The 13,209-nt window shown below is 54.5% G+C and overlaps 1 protein-coding gene across 1 annotated transcript; it reads left to right on the top strand.

Moving 5' to 3' along the window:
• The first annotated feature begins 5,620 nt into the window (after positions 1 to 5,620).
• Positions 5,621 to 12,116, top strand: IHH (Indian hedgehog signaling molecule). The gene is made up of 3 exons (XM_055287859.1): positions 5,621 to 6,389; positions 8,838 to 9,099; positions 10,675 to 12,116. The coding sequence occupies exons 1-3, from the start codon at positions 6,075 to 6,077 to the stop codon at positions 11,331 to 11,333; spliced, it is 1,236 nt and encodes a 411-aa protein (XP_055143834.1). The 5' UTR covers positions 5,621 to 6,074; the 3' UTR covers positions 11,334 to 12,116.
• The last annotated feature ends 1,093 nt before the right edge of the window (positions 12,117 to 13,209 follow it).

Genomic DNA, 13,209 nt, shown 5'->3' with positions numbered 1-13,209 from the left:
TTGTTAGTTATAACCGTAATAGAATAAATTTGTCATTTTGCAGAAGCTAAGAATACAAGTTACTAGAAAGCAGTTGACTATATCCTTTCTTGCTTTCTTTGGCTACAGATCCGCAGCATCCTTAGGGTACCATCTCTACCCAGAGGGACCGGGTGAGAGAGTGTGGGTAGACTAGTACAAACCCAGTTACAGAAGGATGATAGGTGTGCCAGGGAATCACTTGAGTATTATTGAACATTCACTGAACTAGTTTTTTCTAAGATTTTCTATTAAGCAACTCATTTCTTCTCAAATAGAGACTGGAGTAGAAATAAAGGCTGGGCATGGTGGCTCAGAAATAAAGCTCATTAGTTAGTCAATATGTTATAATCCATGTCCTTCTCCTTCTCCTCCTTCTTCTTCTGACAGAGTCCTGCTCTGTTGCCCAGGCTGGAGTGCAGTGGTGCAATCTTGGCTCACTACAACCTCTGCCTCCTGGGTTCAAGCCATCCTCGTGCCTCAGTCACTTGAATAGCTGGGATTATAGGCGCGCACCACCACGCCCAGCTAAATTTTGTATATTTAGTAGAGAAGGAGTTTCGCCATGTTGGCCAGGCTGGTCTTGAACTCTTGACCTCAAGTGATCCACTGGCTTTGGCCTCCCAAAGTGCTGGGATTACAGGTGTGAGCCACCGAGCCCAGCCCTAGAAAAAAAGACGTCTGTCTTTTTTTCTGTAAATGTCTTTCTATAAGATAAGAGTTTCCCACAATCATTGGTCTCTGATTTGAGGGAAAAACACTCTGTAACTAATTCTGCCTTTTCCTATCTTTTCAAAGTCATCAAAGCAAGGTCTTTAATGCCTGACTCTCTCTGAAGTACCTTGTAATGAGCTTATTGTTTGAGCAAAGGTAACTTGACATTCCCGTTTCTAATCAACAGCCAGCTTTCAAAGCATTGTTAGTTTTGAGTGGCTCTAGTTGGATCTCTAAATGTGACCTGGACTGATCAGAGGCTTGAAAGACAGGTATGCTTTTATTTCTGCAAAAGGGGCCAAATTTGGTGGAGTTGCTTACCTTTCCAAAAAATCAACAGTAGAAGTCAGAGTGACACCATCCTGTTGGGGAAGTGGTCAGTCAAATAAAGTATAAGGTGTTAAAAGCCCAAGAAGAAGGTAACAGTTCTAGAAGGAGGAAAACAGTTTCTTCGATTTAGGAAGGAAAATGGTTGACTTGAACAGAGGTGGACAACCCAGCATGCTTGCCCTGGGAATCATTCACCAAGAAACTGTTACTGTGGAGTCAACAGGGGCCTGGATTCCAACTCTAGCTCCCTATTGAACAAGCTCTGAACCTGAGTTTCCACATTTGTAAAATCAAGATTAGTGTGAACTTCATAAGGTTTTTGTGAAGGTTTTGTGAGATGATATTAGGGTTTCCTCTTAGATCATCTAACTTGGCTCTTCATCATTACTAGGCCATCATGTTTGCCTGTAACACTCCCCTTTCCTGAGTATCCTCTTCATTCTTTTCAGTCATTCCCTTCCCTCCTTCAGAACTGATTTTACCCAAGAGATCTAACCCCAGGTTAATCACTTCTTATTTGCATATTCTCTTAGACCAAATTCATCTAATCTATTAGCCTATCTAGTTTATAATGCATTATTCTGTATTCATTTATGAGTAGCATTTGTGGCTTTGTAATTGTCTTTTATTTTCGTGATTTATCTTTAAGGTTAAATAGTAAATTCCTCAAGGACAACTGTATCTTCTACTTTTCTGTTTGCATTCTGTGTTCTTATGTGCCTATTATACTACAGCATCAAGGTAGATATTCCTTAATAGAAAGAGGCGGTGGCTCCTAATCACCACTGCTGTCTTGGGGCACCACACAAGAGCCTCCTTATGTATTCCCCCTAGGTGAGTAATAGGAATCAGAAAACTGCTGCTGTCCCTAAGTGAATCCAGCAGAAGATAAAAGTGAATTATAAGTAACATTTGTACTTTAAAGCTTATATTTTTTAACCCTTTCAACAACTCTGTGAGGTATGTGATATTATTTTCATGTTATAGATGAGAAAATGGAAGCTCAGAGTAATGTCTAAGGTCACACGGGTAGAAGGTAGCAAAGATGGTGTTCAGGCATGGGTTTGCCACCTCTAGGTTTACTGTTTCTACTGAGCCAGGGTTGCTGTGCACTGGGTCACTGGAGGGTGTTGGACTAACTGCATTCCTGAAACTTGTCTGGTTGTGGCTTACTACCCTTGGATTTAGAGCTAGATTGATCCAGTCAAGTGGCAGGATTAGGAGAAAAAATATTAGTTGACTATAGAAGTACGGACCTATGCAGTATGTATGTGAATGTGAAGATATGCTATAGAATATCATGTATATACTAGAAGTACAATGTATTTCTACTATATAGTGTTAAATTAAGATTGATTAAAAATACTAACATGGTAGTCTACTAAGTAGATATTTAAATTATGTTCTATTATGTATTTCCCTCCATTTCTAACCTATTTTTTAACTTTCACTTTTCTAAACAAAAAATTAATCATATTATCCAAAGCAATAGATAATTTGTTCTCATCAAAATAGAGCTGATTGAAGAATAGAAGAGATCTAAAGGTGAGAGAAGAGAGTGATTTTACCAGCAGGCCCAGGAGGGTCAAGCCCAGTGAGGCTCGATCACTGCATCTCTCTCCTGATAATGAGGTCACATGTCCCAGGCTGTAGGCCATTGGAGCTTCCAGAGTGGCATACTCTGCCCCTGTCCAATTTTAATACTGCTGACAGAGGCTGGCAATGATCAGAAAAAGAACCAGGCCTTGTTTGATAGGTCTAAGGAACTACTAGCCCAGTTTAAAAGCCACCCTACAGCTACTGAACAGCTAAGAACATAGGCAGCCAAGAAATGACCCGGATACTGAGGCCCCAGGTTGGATTTAAAGTGCTCCAGGTCACTGCTGTAGAAATTATTGTGCTCCCAGTCTCCACCCTTCCTCCACTGAAGGAGGTTGGACTGATGTTGACCCAAATTTGAGATTCACATCTTGGAGCACCATTATGTCCTGAGAAAAGAGTATAGCTTTGGAGTGAAAAAGCTCTGGGTTCAAATTTTAGCTCTGGGACCCCAGGCAAGTTACTTGGCATCTAGATCTTGGAGTTATAGATTTGTAAAATGAGAATAATGTCGTGCACAGAGGATTATTGTGGAGATTTCACTAATTGTGTAAAGCACCTGGCAGAGAGAAAAGACTTGATACACACTGGTCTCCCTCTGCTTCTCCAGCACACACCCTAATCACTGTTCCTAAGTTAGCCTGGCAGAGGAGGGTCTGGTCTTAGTGAAGCCCAGTCTCAACCAACGAGGTAGCTCTGCTGCAGGGGCACACCTGATGGCAAGCTATGGGAGTACTTATAGCATAAAAACTTATTTGACATGGATCAGATCTTTACCAGATTTGTATTTAATAGGTTAGAATTACAGTCTGAGAGAGGAGAAATGAGAAGAGTGGAAAAGCTAATAAATGGTTATAAATTAGAACCTCTGAGAGAACTTAAAGAAATTGTCTTTTACTTGGAGAAAAGAAGATTGAAAGCAATTTAACAACTCTTCAAGACAATGCATGAAGGATAATCAGCAGGATAATGGCCCTAATCCCTAAGGTCAGAAAAAGAGGAACGAGTTGAATTTGCATTAGAGAGGGAGGGAGGGAGATTAAATTTAAGGCGAAACTTCTCTATAGAGAAGAATATTATTAAACACTGGGATAGGTGACCGCAGAAGCCTATGGAATTTTCTTTCATGGAACTCCATAAAAACAGAGAGCCCCTGTTTGTCTGGTTTGTGAGAGGTACTGACCCTGCTCCAGAAATCTGAGGTAGTGGGGCAGGAGGGAAAGGGGATGGAGAATATCGCAGAGATAGTTCTTGAGCCCTGGAAAATACAAGTTAAAGCACTTGGAAGGCTTTCAGGGAAAAGAAGAAACATTCATCTTTGACTAGGAAACAGAATCTGAATGCTAATGCAAGAAAGAACATGTGGGGTTGGGGGAAGGTGCGGGCAAAGGGGAGGAAAGGAGGCGATCCATTTTGTTTCCACATTGCAGGCACCACTCCACTCCTAGTGGAGCAATCCTAAATTTTCTGTGGGCCTCAGTTTCCTTTTCTGTAATATCAAGCACTTAGATTAAGCACTCTCTTGAGTCTCATCCAATCCTGAATTTGTGTTTATAAAACTGATCCAGAGAGTGTGAGTAAATCTGTGAACAGCTACTTCAGCCCCGAACCCAGTGGTGTTGAGTGGATTGGTCCTGCACAGAGGGACAATGCACCTGCATAGGCGAAAACTGGGGCTGGGCCAGAGTCATGGGCTTCAATCCCTGCTTTTCAGCCACTAGCAAGTTGTTCATCTTCTCTGAACTTCAATATCTTCACTGGTAAAATGTGGACAGCAATAGCTCCTTTGGCCGTTTTGAGTTTAAATTAGATAATGCAAGTAGAAGACGTAGTACAATAATATCTAATAACTCCCATGTTCAGGAATATAAGTACCAATAAAATGGTACCTATTGTATTAATAGCATTTGAGTGAGAATTTTTAAGTCTTTTTATTTCTCATCTTTTCATTTCTGCCTTTATGGGATTTGTAGAATCTATTACAGTCAAATCATATAGTTTGGTGTTGTGGTGGTGATGTTTTTTGTTTGCTTTTAACACACTTGCCTTTACTTGTTTTGGCAGATGGGATCCTAATTCATTCAGCTTTCCCGAATGTCATTTAAAAACACATAACACATGTTCACGTTCCTAGTTGTTTCTACATATTCTCTGCTCTTTTAAATGTGTAATATAGAACCAAGTAATTATTTAGCAGTTCCGGTGGCTTTGCATCATTTTGGCATTCATACCAAGCCCCCGTTACTGAGACCTTTGCTGCTCCTCTTTAACATGGTCAGTCGGAGTTCCTCGGTATTCTGTTGACGTCACCGTTTTAGCTACCCTTCTCTGCATATTGACCTATCCGTTTGCAACTTCATATTGTCACTTTCAACAGTGTTTCCAACTTAAAACCCCCTATTTGACTCTTCTAAAGGCTAGACTCCCCATCCCCAGGTTGATACAGAACCCAGCTCCACCAAGCTGAAAGGGCGCGTCGCCTGGGCCAGGGTGGGGCACCAGGTTATGAGCGGCCTCCTGCCTTTTGGGTTTGCTTCCCCGCAGGGGACACCGTAGGCGGCTGTGCGGTCCGGCCACTGCCCCCCGCCCCTCGCGTCCGGCCGCGCCGTGGGTTGCGGTCTCCGTGGGGGTGGCAGCTCCTGTCCGGGAGGTTTGCGCCTGGCGGGGCACCCCAGAGCCGCGAAGAGCCGGTAGGCGAGGCCAGGGCGGGGTGGGGCGCGTCCAGGCGGGGAGGGCAAACTCGGGCAGCGCAGGGGGCGCAGAGGGCAGCGGGCGGGCGGACGCGCGGCGGAGGCGCGAGCGGGACGAGGGCTGGCTAGTGCCGGGGCCGCCCGCCCGAGGGGGAGGAGGCTGTGCTGCCCTTGCTGCAGGTTCGCTGTCGAGCGCACAGGAGGCAGGGACATGGGTAGGGTGCGGTCTGCGCGGGGCCCGAGCCCGGATCTCTTCCATTTCCCCTCTCACTCGGCCCCGGGCTGCGCCGCAGACGGCAGCAGCTCCCGCTCCGCCCGAGCCGCCTGACCGCCGGGCCGGGGTGCTAACCGCGGGGCCCTGCAGCCCGCCGGCCCGGCCAGCCCAGCCCAGCCCGGCGGCCCGCAGCCCCGCCGCCCGCCGCCCCCCGCCGCCGCCGCGTTGCCAAAACAAACGGGCCGGCCTATTTATTGGCGGCCGGCGAGCCCGGCAGCTCAGAGTCGAGGCGCCGAGGGGGACAGCGCGCCGCCACCAGCTCGGGCCCCGGGCCCCCGCCCCGCACTTGAGTCCCGCCGGCCCTGGCCGCACCGCGCCGCCCATGGCGCCCCCGCCTGGAGCCCCCCGGAGCCACATGGACGCCTGAGCCCCCGCAGCGCTCCCGTCGACGCGCCTGCCCATCAGCCCACCAGGAGACCTCGCCCGCCGCTCCCCCGGGCTTCCAGGCCATGTCTCCCGCCCGGCTCCGGCCCCGACTGCACTTCTGCCTGCTCCTGTTGCTGCTGCTGGTGGTGCCGGCGGCATGGGGCTGCGGGCCGGGCCGGGTGGTGGGCAGCCGCCGGCGACCGCCGCGCAAACTCGTGCCGCTTGCCTACAAGCAGTTCAGCCCCAACGTGCCCGAGAAGACCCTGGGCGCCAGCGGACGCTATGAAGGCAAGATCGCTCGCAGCTCCGAGCGCTTCAAGGAGCTCACCCCCAATTACAATCCAGACATCATCTTCAAGGACGAGGAGAACACAGGCGCCGACCGCCTCATGACCCAGGTGAGCGCGATCCGCCCTACCAGCGCGCCGCCACCGAAGCACCGCCACCTGCCCGGCCCTACCCACCCCCTGGCACCTTTTCTCGACTGGCTGGCACGCTCCCTGGCACCTACCCCTCTCGCCAAGCCCCGCTGCCTCCTGCCCAAGATGGGCTGGCCAGGGGTCCAGGCAGGAGTGTCGGCATCCCCAAGCCCGGCGGAGACTGCTAGAAGAGCTCCCCGCTGCCAAGCCCCACAGCCCAGCAGGTTGGCGGCGGCTCCTCTGCCCCAAAATACTGGCAGCTCAGCCAGACGCTGCACCCGGAGGTACCTCTACCCGGCTGCCTCCTGCGCCTCCAGGACCCACGCAGTCCCTCCCGGCCTAACCTTCTGCACAGCTGTGCCCCTTTCATTTTGAAACCTTTCGGCACCCCTGAGGCAAAGAATCTCTGGGTGCGTAGGGGCACCACGGCCTTCCCTCCCTGTGCGCTCTTGGTTCTATGGGCTGCCCCTTCCAGGAGCAGCGTCCCGGCTGGGTCTGGGGTTAAGAACAGCGAGGAAGAGTTGAACAGGGAGGCGGAGGTGGGAAAGGGAACCCGCCCAGCGAGCCCACGTGTCTGTCCGGAGAGCTGAGGAGTGCTACTGCGGTGGAAGGGTGGGTTATTGGGGCCTTCGGGCTCTGGGACTGAGCTTAGGGGATTCCTGGGCTTGGTGGTGGGGACGGGAAGGAGTGGAAGAGAGGGGCTGAGATGCCGAGGGAGGCAGGGACCAGGGCTGACGCTAGTCTCTGCATGCTGGGAGCAGGACCCGCGCTCCACCCAAGCTTAGAGGCGCAAATTCCTTCCCAGCAGGCAGGTCCGCGAGGGGAGAGACCTTCACCCCCTTCCTTCGGGTTCTCCCGAGGCTTCCCCCTGAAAGCAGGCCCCTGGCTTTCTAGATCCATTGGGAAGAGCAGCTAGACTCAGGGCCCTCAGCATGCACCCTGGCGCCGGGGCTGGCCGGCCAGTGTCGGGGCCGAAGGTTGGCTGGTGGCCGGGCCGGGCCGGGCGCCGAGGAATGCAGATAAGGATCCGGGCCACGGGCTGGGCAATCATTGACAGCGCACGCCCGGGATCTGGACCCGAGAGGGGGCGGTGGCAGTGAGGGAGAGAGGCGGGGAAGCAGGGCTGCAGGCGGGCATAGGTGGGGGGCTAGAAGCCTGACGGCAGGGTCTACGAAGGAGCAAGCGGAGCTCCCTCTCTGGGCAGTAAGCACCCCCAGCCAGGCTGTGCACCAGCGAGGACCTTCGAGGCCCTGGGTTGTAGCTGCTATTGGCTCCTGGGAGGCTGAGTCCAAGGGTCTGTGAGGCCCGGGATCTGCAGGGTGGGGGTAGGTTGAGACTTGGGCTGCCCGCACTTGTTGGCGCCTCGAATCTCAGAGTCGAGGACTGGTGGAAGGGCCTTTCCCCTCAAGCCAAGGCCCCGGCCCCAGCTTCTTCTTCTCAGAGTCAGCTGCACAGTCTCTTGGGCTCTCAGGACCCAGGCACACCAGGAGGCAGCAACGAAGGATGACGGCTTCGGTCCTTTCCCCAGGGCGCGGCTCTACCCCAACTCCACGTGAGGAGGATGGTGGAGCTGGCTCCCTGAGATCAGAAGCTTGGTTTATGGAGTTCCTTCCTACAGTATAGGGGCGGGGCACCGGTGCAGAGGTCCTGGAGGTCTGGGATTGTCAGCCTCTTATGCGCCTTGCAGAGGAAGACGCTGCATGTGGCCCCCCATTGGGCGGCCCTGGCTCTAGTCCGCTGGTTTCTGGTTCCCTGGCCCTGTCATCTCTGGCGGGGGTGTGGGCCGGTTTGGGATTATAAGAGGATCCCGGCAGGAATCCTCGGTGGTGCTCGAGGGATCCAGGCGGGCCGGCGATTCCCCTCCAACACACCCGCTGAAGCTACGGAGACGCTCTGCACCTGCCGCGCCTCCAGAGCCAGTCGTCCCCAGGCCTCAGCCCTGAGGCTGCGGTGACACCTACTGGGCACCTCGGGCCTTGCACGCCTCGCAGGCCCGCCGCAGGCAGTCGGCTCCGCGGCCACTCCTCCCTCCCGGCCGCTGGCTGGCCCTCCTGCCTTGGAGGCACAGAGGGACCGGGCGCTGAAAGGTGTAGTCCTGTCTGTGGCGGGATGGATACCGGAGCTGAAGACAGCACAGGAGGGAGGGGACCTCCACCTACCAGAGAAGGCGCCGCCAGGGCGCTTGCCTCCATGCCTCCTCCAGATTTGTGATACCGCCGTGTGGTCCAGATCCCCGGGGGCGGCTATATGCTAGGGAGGGAGCACTTCAGGGCCCTCTGTTCCTAAGGGAGAGGGACAGCACCCTCCCGGGCTTCCAGCTCCCGTGAGTGTGGCGGGAGAGTTCTGGGCGAGGCTGCGCCTACACCTGCACCTGGGCTCCTCCGGCTGATTTCGCTCTCGCTGATTTCGCGCACATTCCTCTCCCAGCGCTGCAAGGACCGCCTGAACTCGCTGGCTATCTCGGTGATGAACCAGTGGCCCGGTGTGAAGCTGCGGGTGACCGAGGGCTGGGACGAGGACGGCCACCACTCAGAGGAGTCCTTGCATTATGAGGGCCGCGCGGTGGACATCACCACATCAGACCGCGACCGCAATAAGTATGGACTGCTGGCGCGTTTGGCAGTGGAGGCCGGCTTTGACTGGGTGTATTACGAGTCAAAGGCCCACGTGCATTGCTCCGTCAAGTCCGGTGAGCCGCCGCCGGGGGGCTGGGCCCGGGGCCGGGGCCGCAGGGCGTGGGCAGGAGGCCTAGTGCCGAGAAGGTGAAGAGGCCCGCCCGGGGATGGAGGCAGGGATCCTGGGGAAGAGGACATCGGTGGCGCTCTCCAAGACCGCTCGTGACCGTGACTGCCTGCTCATCCCATGCCTAGTAGTGTCATGGTAGGAGCCTAGGGAGATAGGGCCCTATCCCAGGGCTGCTGGGTCCTGACCTGGTGGCCCACAGTCCAGAGCCTGCCACAGGAGGTGCAAGACAGAGCAAGCTGGACAGATGGAGGAAGCCAGGCTGCCAGACAAGGCCTCCCCACCCCACCTGGCACAGAACAAGGCGGGTGGTGGGGCCAGGGGCCGGGGTATGCCCAGATACCTGCATGCCTGACCAGGAGCCCAGAGGCTCAGAACCTACCACCCAGCTGCAGGTCAGCCCTCCCTGGGGCGCAGGCGTCCCCAACCTCCTCCCCCCCGTGCCCTGAAGCTGGACATTTCGGGGCAAAGCCAGCCAGGAGAGCCAGACTAAACAAAGTGGACTCAATAAAGTGGATTTTCCCAGATTGGCCGTATTGTTGATCAGAATTGGCAGGCACTGGGGCCTCACCCCTCCCTCGAGTCTTGTCAGCACCCTGTCACCTACACTGAACCCAGCCATGGAGGCTCCAAATGGTTCCTGTGTGACTCCCAGCCAAGCCCCACCTGGCTGCCGGCTCAGCCTTTCACACTGGCAGCATGTAGTAGTTGCACTCCCATAGACCCGCACACTGAGCCCAGGCCCGCATTTTGATATTCCTGACCCTATCCTGACCCACAACCACACCCTGAACCTTCCACTCAATACTTCCTCTGCCAACTGTGTCTACTGCAAGCCCCATCCACCCTTCACTGCAAACATTGGCCCACGACAGCCACTTCCATTCATTACTGCTGACCCCCAAACACTGTTCTCCAGCTCACCTGCTGATGCTGCAGTGTTCTGTCCCTGCACAGGGACTCAGCACATGAACTGAAGATGGTGACTGTGTCCTCACCCCTGGCCTGCTCCTGACCCAAACATTCACTCCGAGGCTGCCCAGGAGTCTGCCTTCGCCCCACTGGGTGGGCTCCTCTCACATCCCTACATTCAAAAGTCCAGCTCTGTTACAGAACCTGGGGAGTCAGCCTGAGAGGGCAATTTTTGGGAAGTGTCTGAGCAAGGGGTGAGAAATAACAGAACATCTAGGCCTCGGAGGAGCTAAGCAACCTCACCCCTCCAAGAGGCAGCCCTTTCCTTCTCATCCACTGGGTCTTGGAGCCCCACTATGCTCCTCTCATTGCCAAAGTATTAGGCTGGGGAGGGGGGTCACAGAAGATCACACTGGAGTAAGGGGATGGGGGCAGTGAAGTGTGGGTTCAAGCCTGCATAGGAAGCGGGGGGCAGGAGCCAGGATATGGTGACGGAGGCTCTCTGGGAGCAAGAGGAGCTCTGATTGGCTGGGGTGGCCAAGGGAGGGTCGTTGTGACCGGGAGGCAGAGCTGCACAGCAGTAACACCTTCATGTCCCTTTCTTCCACAGAGCACTCGGCCGCAGCCAAGACGGGTGGCTGCTTCCCTGCCGGAGCTCAGGTACGCCTGGAGAGTGGGGCGCGTGTGGCCTTGTCAGCCGTGAGGCCGGGAGACCGTGTGCTGGCCATGGGCGAGGACGGGAGCCCCACCTTCAGCGATGTGCTCATTTTCCTGGACCGCGAGCCCCACAGGCTGAGAGCCTTCCAGGTCATCGAGACTCAGGACCCCCCACGCCGCCTGGCACTCACACCCGCTCACCTGCTCTTTACGGCTGACAATCACACAGAGCCGGCAGCCCGCTTCCGGGCCACATTTGCCAGCCACGTGCAGCCTGGCCAGTACGTGCTGGTGGCTGGGGTGCCAGGCCTGCAGCCTGCCCGCGTAGCAGCTGTCTCTACACACGTGGCTCTCGGGGCCTACGCCCCGCTCACAAGGCACGGGACACTGGTGGTGGAGGATGTGGTGGCATCTTGCTTCGCGGCCGTGGCTGACCACCACCTGGCTCAGTTGGCCTTCTGGCCCCTGAGACTCTTTCACAGCTTGGCGTGGGGCAGCTGGACCCCGGGGGAGGGTGTGCATTGGTACCCCCAGCTGCTCTACCGCCTGGGGTGTCTCCTGCTAGAAGAGGGCAGCTTCCACCCACTGGGCATGTCCGGGGCAGGGAGCTGAAAGGATTCCACCGCTGCCCTCCTGGAACTGCTGTACTGGGTACAGAAGCCTCTCAGCCAGGAGGGAGCTGGCCCTGGAAGGGACCTGAGCTGGGGGGCACTGGCTCCTGCCATCTCCTCTGCCATGAAGATACACCATTGAGACTTGACTGGGCAACACCAGTGTCCCCCACCCCCGTCTTGGTGTAGTCATAGAGCTGCAAGCTGAGCTGGCGAGGGGGTGGTTGTTGACCCCTCTATCCTAGAGACCTTGAGGCTGGCATGGCGACTCCCAACTCAGCCTGCTCTCACTATGAGTTTTCATACTCTGCCTCCCCCATTGGGGAGGGCACATTCCATCTGTCTAAGGCCCCTTTGGGTGGGCTTGCACCTCAGTTGATGCTGCTAAATTCCCTGGGAGCCAGCATGGAGCTGCCTGGACCCAATGCTGTCCCGAACTGGGAAGGCCGCAGGGGTGGGGCAGCCATCCCGGCCATTCTGAGGTATGACATTCCTCCCCGGCCACACTCCTCAAGACACATCCAGAGACTGTTGCTGTCTGTGGGCAGAGTTCTGTGTTCTGGCCAATGTGACTGTAGTGCTGGGGACTGGGGGAGGTGGGTTGGATGTGTTTGCCACCCCCCCGGCTAAGCTCCTCCTTCTGCTGAGCCATGATCCCCACCCCCTCCGCTGGTCAGTCTCCCATACCTTATTTATTGGCGCGGAGGGGGAAGCCCATGGGAGAATTTTGGGGATGTTTTGGTCTTTTCTTCCTTTTGTAATAAAAATTATTTAAGTTGTTAGAGCCGCAGAGTTCAGGATGCTCACAGATAGTTTGGAGCCCTGGAAGGGTGTGTCCAGGGTTTTCTCCCCTCCTCGGAAAGGCCTGGCTCACCTTCCTCCAAGGACAAAAATTCCAGGCCTCCCACCCTCACTGCAGGTCCATTCCCACCCAGTAGCTGCACAAAGCCCCTACAGAGAGCTGTGCTCTGCACCAGGCAGGGCCTTCCCACAGTGACCTCACTGTTTACCCCAAACAAGGATGGACCCGAGAGAGAACAGAGGTGACTAGTCCATGGTCACCATCTGTAACCATGTGCTTGCGCTCTCAGGGCCTGGGCTTCTGACTCTTCCCTGTTGGTAATGGACCACAGTGTGAAAAGATTCTGTAAAATTCACGTTTGTCTTGTGGGCTATTCTGACTTCTCGGACAGGTCAGAGATCCCTAATCTAGCAGTTCTCAAATGTCAGGATCACCTGGGAAGCTTGTTTAAAGATGATTCCTGGCCCCACTTCCAGGATTCCACTTTTTTTTTTTTTTTTTTTTTGAGACAGAGTCTCACTCTATTGCCCAGGCTGGAGTGCAGTGGCGCAATCTTGGCTCACTGCAAGCTCTGCCTCCTGGGTTCACGCCATTCTCCTGCCTCAGCCTCCTGAGTAGGTGGGACTACAGGCACCCGCCACCACGCCTGGCTAATTTTTATTTGTATTTTTACTAGAGATGGGGTTTCACCGTGTTAGCCAGGATGGTCTCGATCTCCTGTCCTCGTGATCCACCCACCTCAGCCTCCCAAAGTGCTGGGATTACAGGCATGAGCCACCGCGCCTGGCCCAGGATTCCACTTTAATAGATCCAGTGCAAAGCCCGGGAGCTTAGTTTTGCAAACACCCCAAACATGGCAGATGGTCCATGGGCCATACTCAAGAACTGCTTCTTAGTCCAGAGGAGGCCTGGTTTACTGCCAAGACAGCATGACCCCCTTCTTTACTTTCCCTCCATCTCTCCATCCCAAGGCAAGTTTTTCTATACTCACTACAAATAAGCTGAGATTCTAGGTCCAGTGGTACAAAATGTTCAGGAGTTTTGTGAGTCAGTTGAAATAGGCACAGTGGCCATA

This window comes from Symphalangus syndactylus, chromosome 8, assembly GCF_028878055.3.
Source record: "Symphalangus syndactylus isolate Jambi chromosome 8, NHGRI_mSymSyn1-v2.1_pri, whole genome shotgun sequence".
NCBI lineage: Eukaryota > Metazoa > Chordata > Mammalia > Primates > Hylobatidae > Symphalangus > Symphalangus syndactylus.
The sequence above is the reverse complement of the archived record's forward strand: the minus strand, read 5'-3'. Positions and strand labels throughout refer to the sequence as shown.